Genomic DNA, 17,997 nt, shown 5'->3' on the forward strand with positions numbered 1-17,997 from the left:
CATTTCACTTGAATCAGTGCTAAAAATCTACAGAACAACGCGTAGATACGACTTGACAGAAAAATAGATGCTAAAATGGTGAATATATAGTAATTAAATCACAATTGCGGCACGGGCCAATGCCGCTGCTCGGCATGCTGGTATTGTAGGCGGCAAGCGGCGCGGGTTCACCATCGGCCGGTCGTCGGTCATGTGCCGTCACCCTGCGGATGATCGGCGCTGACCGCCGATCACTGTCGTTAGGGTGACGGCTGACCCTGACAGGGTGACGGCTGACCCTTGCCGCCAGCCAAACACCCCTACCCACCCAACCTTTGCTTGCGCGGCCCGTTGCCCGACCCACGCGCTCCACGCCCGCCGCGCCGTCTCTCGCGCCCGCCGCGCCTCTCTCGTGACCGCCCGCGCCGTCTACCACCCTATCTGGCCCATCCAGCGGCCATCCAGCGGCCTCTTGCCCATCTCTGGCCCCTCCAGCGCCCTCTTGCCCTCTCACACCCATATCTGGCCCATCTACCCACTCTCCCGCCGTTTCCCGCCCAGATCTGCCCAGATCTGGTCCATCCAGCGCCATCCACCCCATATCCACCAATCCAGCACCCTCCCCCGCCGTTTCCCGCCCATATCTGGCCCCATCCACCGCTGTCCCGCCGTTTCCAGCCCCTCCCGCCCCAATCGGCCCATCCAGCGCCCTCCCCCGCCCAGTCTCGCGCCGTCTCGCCCTCTCGCGCTCTCTCACGCCCGCCCGCGCTCTCTCGCGCTCTCTCGCGCCCAGTCTCGCGCGTGCCCGCTGACTTTTGCCAACTTCTCGCGCCTTTCGCGCTCGCCGCACCATTTTCGCGCCTGCTCGCGCCTGCCCTCGCGGTTTTCGCGCCTGCCCGCTCCCCTGCCGCCTGCCAGCCCTTCTCCGGTCCGCCTGCGCCCGACCGCGCCCTCTGTCGCGCTCGCCTGCCTGACGCTTGGTCCCGCCACCCTCCCCTGCTTGCCCGCTCTCGCCCTCGATGCCTCTCTCCCTCTTTCCCCATGACGTGCGTCGTACGCGCACCATGGATGCTCGCACCCGCGCGTTAACCCTCGCTCTCAAATTCCCATCCCCTCAACAATTCCGTCTCGCCATTCAAGCGCGAGCGCTACTGATCTCCAACCATCACCACTCTCCGCCCAAAGACGGTCCTGGCGTAATCTACGCCTTGGACCTCAAATTGCGAAATGGGCAGCGCGTTTTCAAGATCGGACACACGTCTTTACCCAAGAATCGCCTCCGACAGCTCAACAAGTGCACCACTCGCTACTGGGCTGCAATGTGGCATGTCCGGGATCGCAAGCGAATGGGTAGCACTTCTTTTCGTGCCCGCGTTGTCGTACTAACGCGGCGCAGAAAAGGTCTGCCACAAATGGTTCAGGCCCGCCTGGCTCGGGAGGGTGCCCTGTTCCGTATGTGGTCACAACCACATTGAACTCCATGATCCGCTTCTCTGTGGTGGGCGCAGCGGAATCGTCCGAGGTATTGAACAACTGATCCTTTTTATCAAGTCTGAGGCTGAAGTGCTTCGTATAATGTAGTGTAGAGTAGTTTGATACACTGTTCATGTATATATTGTTCATAATAAGCAATCACTTTGACCGTTTGACTTGAATTTTGGATGCAACGCGGCTTCAAGGATGCCTCATGATGACGTGATTGGTGAGCATTGTAGGCAATCATATAAGCATTCTGTCACAATATCATCCAAGGTACCCCTACCTGAGCTGCAAGGTGTACCCTAGGGTATACCCCAAGGTGTACCCTAGGGTAGCACAGAAATATCATATTTCTTCAAGCCTATTAGTCCTGACAGAAAGCTAATCTTTTAGTCAAACTGAAAGGTCTACAGAAAGATGCCCTTTCCTTTCCCCTTTTGGGCAATCACAAAGATGTTCTTTGTGATAGTCCAAAAGAGGCACAGAAAGACGATCTTTCTGAATGTCTTTGTGTGTCATTGAAAGTTGTTCTTTGTGCAACACAAAAAGGCACATCAAAAGCCCTGATTTTCAATTGGCCTTTTTGCAAAAACACAAAGATCACAATTTGTTGTAGACAGAAAGTTGGACAAAATGGCAGTCTTTTAATTGCTCTTTCATTGTGATGAAAAGAGAGTCTTTCTATGGTACTTAAAGATGGATAAAAAGAAATCATTTTGGTGTCTATTTTTATTCAGATAAAATATCTTATTTCTTTCCAAAGGAAATATATATTAAAAGGTGATATTTGTGTTCATGTTTCTGAGGGAAAAGAAAGATTTGAATTTACCGTGTGTGAGCGGCGTCGCAGGCTCTGTCCCAAGGTGATCGTTGGGAGGGTCTTGACGGATCGGTGATTGTGCGGGCGAAGGAGGCCGTGGACGATGGTCGGGGTGGGTCGGAGCGTCCGAGGGGGCGCCGGTCGGATGCGCCTCCGGATGCGTTCGGAGGGTCCGAAGGAGGCCGAAGCGGGGGTTCCCCTGACAGAGCTGGACCAGGAGAAGCAGGGTAGTACGCAGGCGAATGGAGAGAGTCGAAAGGATGATACACGGCGGGAGCTGAATGAGTCGTTGAAGGAGCCGACGAAACAGAAGTAGGCGAGCGAGATCGGTAAGAATTTGGGTTTCCTTGAGAGGAGTGGCGCGGTTCATTTGGAACGAAAGGAGCAGCAGCAGGAGATAGAGCTGTATAAAGAATCAGCGAAACACCAAGATAACAAGCTGTCGACTCACCATGACGAGACGAGGACACAGCAGACGGAGCAGGGGAACGAGGGATGGCGAAAAGCTGGGAATATTTAGCGAAAAAGCCAAATGGGCAAGCATGAAAACGACGTACCAAAGAAGATACCGGGTTAGTGGGTGCTGGACACAAGATGGGGACGAGAGATTCAACCGTTGGGTTAGACGAAGCTAGGAAAGAGACATTAGGAATAAGATATAAAGAAGAACGACAACGCACCCGAAAGATACGAGGACGAACTAGTGCTGGTCGACAACCCAGAGCATTGAGGCACATTAACGAAGGTCTGAAGAAAGTTAGTGATGGCAGCAAAATAGCAATATAACACACCTGGTCCTGGTCCACCTGGCGGGACTGCTCGCCAATAAGGATGGAGTTGACACCTTCGGACTCGCAACGAAGAGCGAGCACGAGCTCGTCAGCAAAGTGGTGGAGGCGACGGAAGAGACCGTGGGCCTCCCCGTTCTCTGCAAAAGCAGGCTCGGTGCAGCCCTCCGTGATATAGAGAATGAGCTCGGCGGGGACGTAGTCGTCGATGGGTTCCAAGAGGAGGGTAATATTGCCACGTAGCGATTCCTTGAAGAACCGTGGATCAGAAAATGCCGAGAACAAATGAATTCAATGACACGCACCGCATGGACACCGGCGTTAACCTTGAAGTCGAGAGGCGTGATGCCGGCTGGAAACGAGCCAGCGGTAATGGCCTTGGCATCACTGAGCAAGCGCTTGAAATGGATGGGGTGTAAAGCGCGTGGAGGGCTTGACGCTGGGTCCGCCATAGCGCGATTTTCTTGAAGAATGACGTGTCGTTGAAGGGAAAGAGTGGGGGGGTCGTAAAAGAATGAGGCCATCCTTCGCTGGGGACAGCGAATTTATGAGTCCGAGGGATGGGCCGGACTAGTCCTAATCGGGAAGGTGACATAAAGCGAATTGAAAGTTGCTTAAAATTTCAGACAAGAGTCAGCGCACCAGGCGCGTTGAGCTCAATTCACAAGACATACATATTACAGGCAGTACTAACTAAGAGGCTACTCAGTTCAGCAACGAGCAACCACGAACAAGGTGTTCAGTGGAGTCGCAGTAGGCGCAACGTTTAGGTGGACTATGGAAGATGTCAACAGGATAGCAACGAAGGCGGAACACTTACGTGGCTATCGGCGGGGAACCGAGGAGATGCTTGCGAGGAGGACGAGAGGCTGGCCGCGCCGCCTTGGTAGAATGTGTCGAGTTGCCAGGCAACACAGTCGCGTTGTTGCTCGAGCTGGCGTATCTGCGCCTCAATGGTGAGGAGACGCTCGATGGAGCCTTCTTCGGTAGGCGGTGACGAATTGACAGCGGCGGGAGACTGCCGTGGAATGTACTCGAAGATCGCGTCTTGAGCTGCAAAAGAAAAATGGGTCGATGCACGTAATTAAGCAGGAAGTGGTGCCATTTACCTTGTCGTTTCCGAGGCCGCGGTGAGGAAGGTGGGGCTGGACTGTGGTCTCGGCCTCGCTTACGTGGCCTGTCGGTGGGGCTTGCTGGAAGAGCCGATAAACCTGGGATTTCGTCGGACGACGCGGTCTTAGGGACTGAAGCTGGAAAGCACTGAATAAAGCAAGTGAAAAGGAGGACTAGATTACTCACAGGCGACCGAGAAAAGTCCGGATCCAACCCGCTGAATTGTAGCAGAAGACGTGAAACGGGGGAAAGGCAGTCTAAATTACTCACTTTAGAGGTCAAAAACTCAGCATAAAAAGGGGAAACCTACGCACCAATGGGAGGTTTGCCAGAGTCAGTCACGATAGTTGCGGGAACCAGCGCGGGCATGTCGAGTGGAGAGTTGGGCGGTGCCAACACTGCTTGAGTTGGGAGAACGTGCTGGTCGCCTTGTTCAGTACCGAGTGGGTCCGACTAAGAAAGGATCAGTAGGAGCAGAAGCAACAGGGTGATACATTACCTGCCAAGCAGCTAAACGAGCTGCGTAATCCGCCAGACCGGCACGATCCGCTTCGACAGAGTCGGAACTAGAGGTTTCCGAAGGGGTCTTGCTGGCCGGTTTGATGCCGCGACGGGCACGGGCGAAGACGCGATATATCGGAGCAGAAGACGACGACATCCGAGAGGACACGGCCAAATGGGCCACCGATCCGAAAGCCGTTGCGCGCCATAGCAGTCCGAAGAGCAAAGACGCATTCGGCGGCAGCTGCGTTCTCGACAAAGGAGGCTATACTAGCCTTGTGGGCAAGCTGAAAAATGAAATCAGCAAGAAAACGACATTGCACGTTTCACGCACCACTTGGTGCGCGCGCTCGACCAAGAACGAGTCGCGAGCAATGGGATCTTGCGGCAATGATAAACGGAGATCTTCATAGGTTTGAATAACGGAGTCCAGCTCCTGGGCAGTGAGACGGGATGGAGAAGTCGACATTGGATCAACCAATGAAGGGAGGTAGACGGGATCTGAAGGCTGCAGATCGAGGATCGAGATTCTTGCTTTTATATGGCCAGTGGGTGGCTGTTTAGACGACGACAGACGATATCGGCACAGGATAGAGGCTGTAGGATACAACAAAAGGGCAGTGAATAGCGACCGCTGGCTTGCCACGTAGGAGGACGGCCACGTCATTCGGCCATCACCGGGGATCGGACACGGGCGGAACCGGAATCATATTCAAAGGCAAAAAAAAATACAGAGAAATTTAACAACTAGGCGGGAGTTACTCTTCAATTTGCGAGCGGGCCAGCTCGGACACACGTTCAGCGGCAGCAACAATAATAGCAGGGTATAGAACACCGGAGTCTTCGGCCAACGAGATGAATTGACCAAGAATGGAGGGATGTTGGCACGAAGCAATAAACGTCCGGTAGCCATCGAAAACAAGGTCTCTGGTAGCGGTGGAGGTAACCTGCATAGTCAGCAAGAAAGATGAAAGTCCAAGGGATAGCGCACCTGAAAGCGGAGGATAGCACCCTGAATGACGCGATTGATACGACGGACAGAATGCTCGTAATAAGAATCTGGGTTTTTCAGGAAGGAACGGGAAGGACCAACGAGCACGCACCAACATCTTCACGGTCCACACTTCCGTTAGACAAGCGACCAGTTAGATCTCGTTGGACATCAGAGATTTCTGTGTCACGAAAGACGTTGAGAGATTCCAGGAACATGGTGGGATCGATGAAGCAGCATGTGCCCATTCCGGCAGCAGCGCAAGGGCTGCAGGGGATACCTATGAAGCGAAATGGACATGGGAGTCCGCGTTCTGCGCAATTAGAGCACCGATGGGGCATCTAGGCAAGACAGTCAGCCAAGAAATAAGCAAGGAAATAAGGCACACTGGAGGACGGAGTGCTAGAGCACGGGATACGTCGGCAGCGGTGGCAGGGTAAGGTTGAGGGCTGACTTGGGGAAATGCGACTCGGCCAGAAGGGTCAACGGAGAGCTGAAGACGGTCCAAGATGGGCTGAGGCTTCCAGCGCGGGCACGGTTGAGCGGTTACGAAGGTGGCGGCATCAGAAGTTTCAGAGCTAGCATCTGAAGAAGTAGTGTTCTCAGGTCTAGGCAGCGAAAGGCGCACGCGCGAACCGGAAAAGCTGTGAGAAACGGGCATGTCAATCGCGGGACGGACTCAAAACTCATTTATAAGCCAAAATCGGACCAGCCGAATAAATTAAAAAGTGGCATGTCGCCCGACAAATCATAAAGAAGTGGTCTAATCAAGGTAGCGCGACTCAAGAGTCAGCGCAATGACACGACCCAAATGGTCAGATTCGTTGGAAAGAGTAGCGAGGTCGGCGTAAGCAGCGGCGGTAATACCTCGAAGCGAATGAGTGGTCGCCTATGCAGTTATTAAGAACTGGTCAAACAAAGAAAGATCACGCACCTCAAATAAGGCTATCGCGCCTTGGACGATACGATCTGTGTGCTCAACTGCGTGATTGAAACAGATGGCTGAGGATGTAAGATGGAAGAATATGGATAAAAGACCACACACCTAATTGCGCAGTGTCCTCGATCTGTTTTACAAGCTCGCGGCACACACTAGTAATCTCATCCTTCCGCCAGTCGCGCAAAGAATCCATAAAGAAAGCCGCGTTGGTGAACGAACAGTTATCGTGAGCCGCCAAGAGACAATTTGAGCAAGAAATACCGTTTATGCGAAAACGGCAAGGAAGGTCGTAGGTGATACAGTACGCACACTTAGCCAGAACCTGGCAAGGGACTGAGACAGAGCGAGTGTGAGAAAAGAGTGACTGACCGTGGTACGCCAGCGAATAGCGCGTTGAACATCAGAGGAATTGGCGGCAGCTGGATGTTCGTGAATACGCGGGAGTACAGTCTCACCGTTCGGTCCGACTGAGGCTTCCAGAAGCATAGATGGGGGAGGTACTCGAAATCCTGGATAGATCGGAGAGGTTGGCGAAGGTGTTTTGACGAAAGGGAACCGCGGGTCAACCGCAAAATCAGCAGAGTCGAAATAGGTTGGATAGGACATCTCCATGTGTGACGAAGATCCGACCCAGTTAAGTTATAGGATTTGCAGAGCAACACACAGGATTGCTGTTGCCATGAAAATAGTAGCCGGATCAGGGTGTGTCGACAGCAGTGCAGTGCTGAGCCTGAGTGAGGACACTCAGAATTTTTGAAATGGGGACATGACGCACCTTCAACGCGTAGGGTGGCGCAAACACCACAAACAGTCGACGAGAGCCAGTTGGGATGTGGGAAAAGAAGGCGCGAGGTCGCGAGAGAGGCCGTAGAAGGAGGACGGCTGTGCTTCGGGCTCGAGTCAGCACACAGCCAGCGCATAGCCCGGTCTGAGTCAGGCTCGGAACGGAACGGGTGATGACGGAGCCGGGCGTGACTCATCGCGAGTCAGCGCGAGTCAGCGAGGCGCTAAGCAACGCAGAGGCGGTGGTGGAGACGGAGGGCACTGCGGAGGCTGTCCGCGACGACGGGAGAGGTATATATTGGGCGCCGCTGTAGTATATAGACATTGAACTCTTACCCAGAGTTGCAGTCAGGCCTGCGTCCAAAGGGGCGGGGTTTTCTATTGCCCGTCACGTCTACGATCGATCGAACGACCCCGTGTGGGGTACTATATTGAGAAGCTATCTAAGTTGTTTGTTCCGTTGCCGTTAACGCCGCGTCGCCGTCGAGCACGTTGTTTGTTTGAAGCCCGAGACCGGACCGACGCCCGGCCGAAACGTTCCCACGACCTTTGCCGCTGCGCGGAAAGGCTTTTCAACCACAAATACATCAGCTACCTACGTCGTACATATATACCTGGGTTGCCACACTCGTATACCGAGTGGAACCCCCGAACAGCTGGCGATTAGTCATCGAACATCTGTATTGGCTGGACTACTACGGTACATTAGTTGGATTTGGTTTGGTTTAGTGTGTGTGTGAGTGAGGGTTAGCAGCAGTTCCTTCCCATCCCTCCCATCCATTGTCCCCTTTTTGTCCATTCCTTTCCCCTCCCCTTCCGATTTCACGCGTTTCACCCCCATAACTGAAGAAATCAAGGTCTTGGGCTTGGATAGGTGCAGAGTGACATCTTGTCACATTGTTCATTGATAGCAGGTGACCATTCTTAGCTCAGTCATGGCATATCACTGGTATTGAAGAGCTAAAAGTGAGTCTACAAACAGATATATATCTATGTATTCAAGCAAAGTTTGGCCAAAATGTCAGTTTCTGCGCTGCTTTTGATCCCATCATTGGTCACATGATGCAAGATCTTATCTTATCGTGGGAATATATTACCTGATATAGTAAGAGAGGGGGAGGGGGGTCCCGGAGGGATGGAAAAAAAGAAATCCGACCCTATATCCGGGATTTGAATCTTGAACCCCCCTTGGTACGCTGTATATTACGGTGACGGCCTACAGCCCTACACGTCAGGTCTGGGGCCTTATAGCTACCACACTGCCCACCCTGACATGGCCTTTCAACTATTTAAACCTTTTTTTATCTCTCATTTCCCTATATAAAACCTGCCTTTTGGCTGGGGCAATAAATTAGAGGCATTTTTTGAAATTTTTAACTATGGTAATGAGAAGGCTTTTTTTATAGAAAACCCCGTGTACAGGTGCGGTCACAGTGCCCGGATGCGAGATCGCCGTCAGTAGGTATTGACGATGTGTCCGTCGCAGCGCACATTGAAGACATTGAACATACGCCTGGTGTGGACCGTGACCCGCACTTCAATGCAGCCTGAGTCTCAAATTTAGAGCGCAATCGCATCAGCGCTAGCGAGGGGCTCGATGTCCCGGCGCGTCGTAAGGCAGCAGATCACCAGCGGCTCCGAGTGGGGCTGGATATCGATGAGCCTCGTCGATTTCCTGCCAGGAGCGAATCCGATGCGAGAGCGGGGGTCAGGCTGCGAAGGTACGTGACAGGCAAGTGGGAGGGTCTCGCGACTCTCGCCGAGAAAGGGCGCCGCTGCCAGAAGCAGATGTGCTAGCTCAGGAACTTGACTTGAAGGACCACTCAGGCTGACAATGAAGGTTATGCGCAGCCGCATCAGCGCCCGGGCCTGGACAGTGGACACAGTCGTCGAGACCAAGTCGAGACTCGAAAGCGGGGTGCCAGGCGGCCCAGGCCGCGGATTCCGGTTGGGCGAGTTCAACGTCACGAGCGGCTTTTCATTGCCAGCGATTACGGTCCAGTTCGTTCAATGTCCGCGGACTGGGAGCCCACTAAGCTATGTGTAGTAGTCTACTAGTAAGCTAGACAGTCCAGACTCGACGCCGGCGCATTGGTAGTGCCTGTCCAGCACAAGTGTTCACAGGTCTGGTAGCGGACGGAGCCGGGAGCAGCCGCCAGCGTCAGGACTCGGAGCTCTTCCACTGGGAGACACACACAAGTAGACGCCACAGCTGGCTGCGTACTAGTACTAGTAGTACGCCGTAAGTTTAACCCGGGCCCCCGAACCAGCGCTCGACCCGGAGGGACGTCCAGCGAAGACGCACGTTCGGAATCGGAAATGCAGGAAGAGCGCATATAGGCGTACGACGCTGCCACGAGGCTGAAAGAAATTGTCGTTTTGAGCTGCTGAGCAACGTGGTCGTTGTGGACTCGGAGTGGTACTTGATCTCGAGAACTATGGCATGCCAGGCTGACACGGCTGCAGCACGAATCGTCGGTCCATCATCCGCTACCGACTCGGAGGTGCGACAGAATTGACGAGTTCCACTGGCAGTTTGCTGGCAGTTGAGTTCCAGTGGTAGACATCTGGACATCACATCGGGGAAGACGTAAAATGGCCAATGTGTAATGACCGGATATGGCCGACTAGTGCCGACCTTCAAGTGACGCCCAGTTAGAAACTTGCATATGTTGAGTACCAAGGGAAACTTATTTCAAGTTTGATGAAGGCAAGAGAGAAGTCGTGTCACACCGTGACTGCCTGAGTTGATCTGGAATCAACTTTGCTTTCACCACTGTTCGCCTATCCAAGACGACTGCCGACCAAACTCGGAAGACTCAACCCTCACGGAGCTACGGTGGCGATACCGAGTTGACTTGGAGGTTCACTGTATTGGAACGTCGGCTTTTGTGCTGGCAGCTTCTGAGCTTCAGGTTGTGCATTTTGGCACACGCCACGAAACAGTCCGTTTCCTATCGCGCCACAGCTGGACTGATAGCGCCGGCTGGCTGAGACCACGTGTACAGCACTTACGTGGCATACTTCAGCACACTCTTCTTCGCTCACCCTTTCTCCACCAACGCCTTGAACCCACCCACGACGCTCGATGCTCCCCAACGAACTCTTTGACGAAACGCTGCAACATCTCCCTCCTATGCACCTGAAGTCGGTCGCTCTGGCTTCGCGCCGACTTCATATGCTTGTCCAACCGTTCCTCTTCCGCGAAGCTCGTCTCTTCGTACATTCGCTGGCCCCTGGTGAAGGTCGTCGCCTCTTGGGCCGGGCTAACGAATACGACGAAACCATGGAAAGAATAGTCTTCTTCACGTCTCATGGGGTTGCGCGGCATGTTCGCGTGCTGCATGTGTGGGCACAGAACAACAGGGAATACGACTCACAAGGCGATGAAGGCACACACTTACCGCGCGACTTGCTCTTCTCCGCCCTCCCCAAGTTCGTCCGCCTGCAGAGACTAATTGCCCATGCAGTCATATTCAGCCGCTCCACGCTGATGAAGCTTGCCACTGTTCCCCGCCCATTCTCGCTGGAGCTCGATATGTGTTGTTTCCAAGTTGGCCCAGGCGACGACCCCATCGCACTCGCCAACACCGTCCGCGTGTCCGCCTTGAAGCTAGAGTATATCAAGGCCCCGTGGAGTTGGCTGGGTGTCTGCAAGCCCGAGGCACTTCGTACAATCGACTGGAATATCTGTGAATTGGTGGATGGGGAGGACTCCGAGTCGGAGAAGATAGTCCTTCCACGGGTGACGACTATCAACATGCAGTTTCACTCGCTTGAAGACCTGAGCGAGTCCAACTGGCAGCTTATGAAGCGCTGCTTTCCGGCGTTGCAGAGGCTCCATATCACGTCTGCGTGGAAATTCGATCCCGAGGAGGAAGTGCTCCAGGCTGTACCACCGCTGTGCCCTCCTCTGCAACATTTTGGTGCTTTGCGCGAGCTGCGGACACCGTGTGCGATGCTGCCCGTTCTTCTCCCAGGATCTGCAATAAACACTTTGCACATTACAGAGGACAATGCCTCCGATCTCCTGGCAGTGTTGCAACGCGTCGAGAAACGCATCCCATCTACGATCACCACGCTCACGTTCAACGGGGTCCGCCAAGGGAAACTGGACATGTGGCCAGCGCTTCTGCTACCCTTCTCATCGCTGCAAGTTTTAAATTGCTCTGGATGCTTCCAGCCTGAGGAGGCGGAGGAGCCAGCAGTCTTGACCGCACAGGTAACAGTTTTCCGTATCTCTACATTTTGCCTCTCTCTCACATTTCCTCCAGATATCTGACTTCATTAGTGGACTTCCGTCGCTCCTTCCGCCGAGCTTGACCCATTTGAAGTTCACTCTGATATGTCCAACTCCAGAAGGCCTAACTCTCCCCTCTCTTCCAACTACCCAGTCATTGCAGACACAACTAATTGAACGGTGCGCCCGTTTGAAACAAATAACTGTCCAGCTGCACCCAGAGGTTTTCCTACTTGAATGGACTGCTGGGTCTGCTGCAGGGGAGTCTGACCAAAGTACTTAGAGTATGTTAAGCCTCTCTTGCATGTAATTCTTTGCTTTGCTTAAGCTACTCTATGAATTCTAGAAGAACATATATATATATATATCTTTTGAACACTTGGGGTAATGAACTTTAGCCTGCAGAAGTGTGCCAAAGACTATCTGCTAAGTGCAGTGGCAATTAATATTGCCAATCCAAATGCCAGGAAGTAACTTGTTCATTCAACACCCTTATCAGGGTTTCATGCAAAAACAGTAAACAGTACTAGTAACCTGAAGCTGAATTTTATTGTGAGAAATCAGGTGCCAAAAATAGGCCTCCAATTGCCCCCAAATCAGAGGCCCAGATCCGGGTTCATGTAACCAGGAATTACCATATAAGGCAATCATCCAGTGGGCCGCAATCAGTGCCCTTGTTCCAGAATCCAGGGTATCGATTGAGATCTTTATTTCTGCTATAAACATCCAGCTTTGAGTGGCTTCCTCCATTTTTAGGACATTGAATTGACAGCCTCACTGGGTGGCAAGGAATATCTTGGCAGACAATCTGTCAAACCCTGGGTTCAAGAAACCTTTTTCTTTGCCTTTTAAACCTTTTATTTTGGCCCTGGTTGATAAGATAAGACAAGGAGGAGATAAGATGGACGATAATATGGTGATTGGATCATCAGATGTTGATGCTGATGTTGATTGACAGCGTGGAGTTGGACATGAGGCAGACAGCATGTAAAGGCATGGCTAAAGTATGATATCATTGCCTCTCATATTAGGCATGGTAAACACATGGGAGTAGTGTGTATAAGTAGAGTAGATTTTGTCTTGTACCCCAGTCTTCGAATCCCATCATCTTTATGATATCCTTTCATGGCGCTTCTTGCTTGCCTTCACTGGCCAACTGGCATCCTCTGATTTGGTATTGTTTGTGACACAATCCCTCTAATAAAAACACTTATATTAGGCCTCAATTCTATAAGACACTTGTTAAAATACTCAAAAATGAAAAAGTTAAGACCTGCAGAATGAGCATGCTTATATAATCCCAGTATCAAGTATGACATGAACTCTACCAGAAAAGTGCGGACTTTTGCATTGAGCGGCTTAGTCAGCTGTCCCAATTTGGATGTGACACAGTGAGCCGCACCATATAACTGATGAAATGATGTAAGTATAATTAGAATAGCTACAGAGTTAATTCAAGAAGTACTGAGGATACCTAAACAGTGATATCAATATTCCTGCTAATATAATATTATTAGTCTATCTATGCTATCTAATTGTTATTCATCAGGCATATTATTGCTGTTTTGAGAAAAATTGGCACCACAGGGTTGAGAACATTTTTTTTTGACAAATTTGGACCTTGTGATAATTAATTTGTTTCTCTGTCATTTCTAATCCTATGAACATAATTCAAACACGTAAAATCAGCGTTTTGGCAGGGCAATTTCATTACTCAACTTCCACCATCAAATTACCATATATAGATATTGCTTGATCCACCCTATCACTGACCTGATTGAGTCATTTCATGCAGACCAATTAAAATAGTTTAACCATATATTCAACGATAGGTCGACTTTGCATACCTATACCATGTGCCCGCTTAAAGATTAGCCCAAATGCACATGATTTAAGCGAGAACAATTTGTTATAATGATGGATTACATACATGTGACACTTGTGCTTCGCTCTTCCCTTCCGCCATCATTGCTATCCACAGTAAACATGGGAAAGGGTACTAAAATTCCTGAAAAGCTGGCTTGGACGATTGTCTGCATGTACACCTGCATTCCTATTCAGCAAATTGTCGACTTTACCACGGTCAGCAAACGTCAAATACGGCACATCCTGGCTCGATTCTGAGCAACTGGTGGAGTTCTTTCGCCCAAGGTTCTGGAAACACATGGACGTTTGAGGCAGCTATCCAGTGGCCCTGTTTCCGTAGGCCTCTCTCTCGTCTCTTTCATTGCTTTCATCATCTGTTTTCATAGTTTCTGCTTGGCTGTCTGAACTACAGTTGCGACCAATATCTAGATGAACTTCAGACTGCTCTTCAACAGGTCTGCAGAGAGTTTGTCTCACTGCCCACTGTCTGGCGGTCACTTCAATGTCAGGGTTACACTATGAAGAAAGTTTGTCAAACAAATTTGGAGTCCAATCTCTTGTCACACAATTTTAGCTTACTCGACAAGCAATTGAGCACTGTGCAATTAAACGCGCAGCCTACACACTGAAAATATCATAGCACTTTGAGCCATATCAGCTTGTGTTTGTCAATGAAAGCTCATATGATCAGTGCACAACATATCGCAGGAAGGCATGGGCGATTTGTGGCCAGCATGCTATACAAAAAGCCTTCTTCATTCGTGGCAAACGGTGAGTTAGCTGAATCTTTGACCCATACATGAATTCTGTAGATTCTCTGTTTTGCCAGCCATATTTTTGGTGTTTGCTGGTGATGACACAGTGTCATGCTTTGCAGGTGGCAATGGAAGAGGAGCCACAGGAGGTGGAGGAAGGCCATATGGGGCGCCATAATATGGATATGGACCTGGAGGTGGGTAGCTGTAAGGTGGAGCCGAGTTCGTGCGTGAGGCGGCAGAGGCGGTGGAACTCCAAGACTGAGCTCTGGTGGTGGAACAATATATGACTTGTATTCAGTTTTGTACTATACCGGACAGTTAACTGCCAAAATCCGCAATAGATCAGCTTTATTAGACGTGCCATGATTATCCCCCACTTTTCCAGGTCTTTATGGGACACTGCAACATGCTGGCGGCTTTCCCCCATCGACACACACTATCCACCATGTGCTTCGCACTTGCGCTGTGGCGACAGCTCGGCTACATGTCGGGCTCGTGTTTTCCGCTTTGCACCTCCCTCATAAGTACCCGGGCCATCATCCTCTTCACTCGTCAAACCACTGGAGCTCTAAGGCCAACATGAGCTCTATCCTCAAACAAACACTCAACTTCCTCCTCTTCACCTTCATCTGTGTTATCCGCCTCTTCCTTCTCAGAATGAAGAATTTCAACCATGTGGGGCTTGCCCTTGCTTGCTTTCGTCATCAGGGGGCGGTTTGTTATGCTTTCGGAGCAAAGCATGAGTGTCACATGTATGTAATCCATCATTGTAATGAATTGTTGTCGCTCAAATCATGTGCGTTTGGGCTAATCTTTGAGCGGGCACATGGTATAGATATGCGAAGTCGACCTACCATTGAATATGTGGTTAAACTATTTTAATTGGTCTGCATGAAATGACTCAATCAGGTCAGTGGGGGGGGCGGATCAAGCAATATCTATATATGGTAATTTGATGGTGGAAGTTGGGTAATGAAATTGCCCCGCCAAAACGCTGATTTTATGTGTTTGAATTATGTCCATCAGGTTAGCAATGACAGAGAAACAAATTAATTATCACAAGGTCCAAATTTGTCAAAAAATATTCTCAACCCTGTGGTGCCAACTTTTCTGAAAACGGCAATCATCCAGCCATATTGCTATCAGTTCTGGATAAATTCAAATAATTGTTTTTACTGGTAGGTCAACAGTCATCTGGTCTTGATACGTTCTGATGTGAGGATATGGTCCTTTACCTCAACTTTGTGCTATTATACTGCTTTTTGTTGTTTTCTTTTTCAAATTGGATCAGACAGAATAATGAGATGATATACAAAATCTTGGCAGTGCAAGGTCTCTTCTAAGAACGTGTGCCCGGAACAGAACAGACAGATTGTCGGGCCCGCAAGCAGAATGAGTGGGTGGGTCGGCCGGTCGGCACCAAAAGGGCCTGTTGACTGGGTCCCTTGGCGTGGTTGGTGATCAAAGGTTCGAATTGGGTCGTGCCGGGCCCGATGAGTCAGTGATTCCTCCTTGCACGGAGAGAAGTAGTTCTTCAGACGATCTAAGCGATAGAGTACATGGTACACTATCGTGCATTATATATATGTGGGTCCACAAAGGGGTGATCGGACATCCTAGCCTCTCCTGATCCTCCTCGCCCTCGTTCCTGGCTGCAGAGGGGACAATCATACATCCCTTGTGGGCCAGGTGCTCCTCCTAACCTCCTAGTACTCCTCCCCAGTCCCCTGGTATTGAGTTGGGCTCGTCAACGGCTCGACATGTCGTTCTTGGTCACGTGCTTCCCACATGTGTGTTCCTCCTACTGGGGCGCCTGTTCCCTGTTGTCATGTGCTGTATGTTGCGGGCCCATGATAGCCCGACACCAGCGCTGGAGCAGACGGGCTGGGTCTTCTCTGTGACAGAGATAAAGATAAGGTAGGAAGCATACAGAGGGGTCATTTTATAAATGTAATCTCTTGTTATTCTCCATTATAGATATAACTACTATTACATTGGCTGGCTAATCATAGATCAAAATATATAAAATGCAGTTACAAAGGTATATACACTGTAATATAATATTATACACCTAGTTAAACACATACTCTGATTGATCTCTGCATGTTCTTGAAGGATGAATTGGGGCACACATTCAAATACAGATTAGATATAAAACAGGTTTACATGAATAGTGAGATCTATAGATTGAGTATTGGATATTGAGGTGGGTGTATAAGGACATTCGGATATCTACTAGGATCCTGTACTGTAATTAGTTGTGAGTCTGGTTGGTGTTACAGACACGGTGTAACTGCGCTGAACTCAGGCCTACACCACCAACCCATTGGTATGTCAGTGGGAGTCTGGGTGCTGAGGTCCCTCAGAGCATTCCATTAACATCACTGTGACCTCAGCAAAACTTGTCTGGATGTGTCAGGAAGGGGGCCGGCCCGGGCCCACGTGATGGTCTCCTGCCAGTCTGACAAGTGTGGGAAAGACGGTTCAACCCCCCATGACTGGGGAGTTGGCTAGCAGGCAGAGCAGGTGGTGCATCTGCAATAGAGAGCAGGGTAGGGACGACTCGGGGCGATTCGGGAAGCCCCGCTGTCACGTCGTGTGACGGCGGGGTCACAGGATACGAGTAGTCGCCTAGAGTGTCCCATTCCTGCTGAAGGGAACAAGTCCATAGCCAAAAAGTGCTGCCTAGTAAAGGCCCTATCAGTGCCCAAGACATAGGGCAATGCATAGGCTCGGCCAGTTGAACAAGCTGTTCAGGCGGGGCGTGACCGTAACGCGGTCACGCCCGACGGTCGAGGGGGTCGGGGGGAGCAGCCCCGCAATAGGGGCTGCGGGCCCGATGCCCCTGAGGCGCTTGGAGAGGGTTTCCAGTCCAAGGGGTGAAACATCTCCTTTCCTGGAGGAACAAGTCGCCGCGGCTCCTAGACACTGCGGGACGGCGCGGTGTGACGCGTGACACGCGGGCCCAATCGGGCCCGCACCCTCCCATCGCCCCGTACCAGGGGAACCCGAAGTTTGAAGCCAGAGACCAAGAAGAAGTGGCTAGGACAAGGGTGAACATAAGAGACAAGAGCCTGGGCTGTCCAGCCCAACCAAGGGCTCAGGTCAATGAGGCAAGCGAGCCTGGAGCGTCAGGGGTTGCCTGTACACCCCTTGCATGGGGATTCGTCGCAGCAACCCCGCTTGAAGGGACCAGGCCGGAGTAGGGTTCAAGGAAAGAGACTTCAATGCTAAACCTAAGGTACAGGAGTAATACTCTAGTCTTTATATACTGTGGGCGCTAGGGGCCGATCGGGCCCCGCTGAGGGTCGATCAGAATGAAGTAGGGGATGTCTTTGGTCGTCCCTGGTCGCTCCGCTAGGAGCCCAGGGACCATTCCACTGGAAAGGAGCCATGCCAATGTCGACACTAAGGAGTGTTTGACAATGCAACAGTAAGGAGCTCCCTCCTGGGCCCTGTGGTTGTCTAGGGCCGATTGGGCCCGCTGTCAAGGGCGTCCGGCGGCGCATCATGATCCCTGATGGCGGGTCATGATGGCTTGATGGCTGACTAAAGCGCGATCCGTGATTATGTCCCTTCTCTGGGATATTAGTGTTGTTGCTCATTGCTTTGAGCTTGTGAATTATGAGGGCTTGTCAAGCCCTAGGGCTCTAAGGGTGGTGAGGGCCCGATGGGCCGTATAGGGCCCGTCGGCCCGACCCGAACCCTGACAGGATGTCTGGCATCTGACCTCGACTCA

General features: G+C 51.3%; 1 protein-coding gene across 1 annotated transcript; it reads left to right on the top strand.

Moving 5' to 3' along the window:
- Nucleotides 1-10,482: 10,482 nt before the first annotated feature.
- MIND_00195700 (uncharacterized protein) lies at nt 10,483-11,917 on the top strand (the record flags this gene model as incomplete). The annotated part of the gene is made up of 2 exons (XM_037358863.1): nt 10,483-11,616; nt 11,669-11,917. 2 exons carry the CDS (start codon nt 10,483-10,485, stop codon nt 11,915-11,917), a joined length of 1,383 nt encoding a protein of 460 aa, XP_037223958.1.
- Nucleotides 11,918-17,997: the final 6,080 nt, after the last annotated feature.

Source organism: Mycena indigotica (genome assembly GCF_014461135.1).
Source record: "Mycena indigotica strain 171206Taipei chromosome Unknown Mind.scaff0002, whole genome shotgun sequence".
NCBI lineage: Eukaryota > Fungi > Basidiomycota > Agaricomycetes > Agaricales > Mycenaceae > Mycena > Mycena indigotica.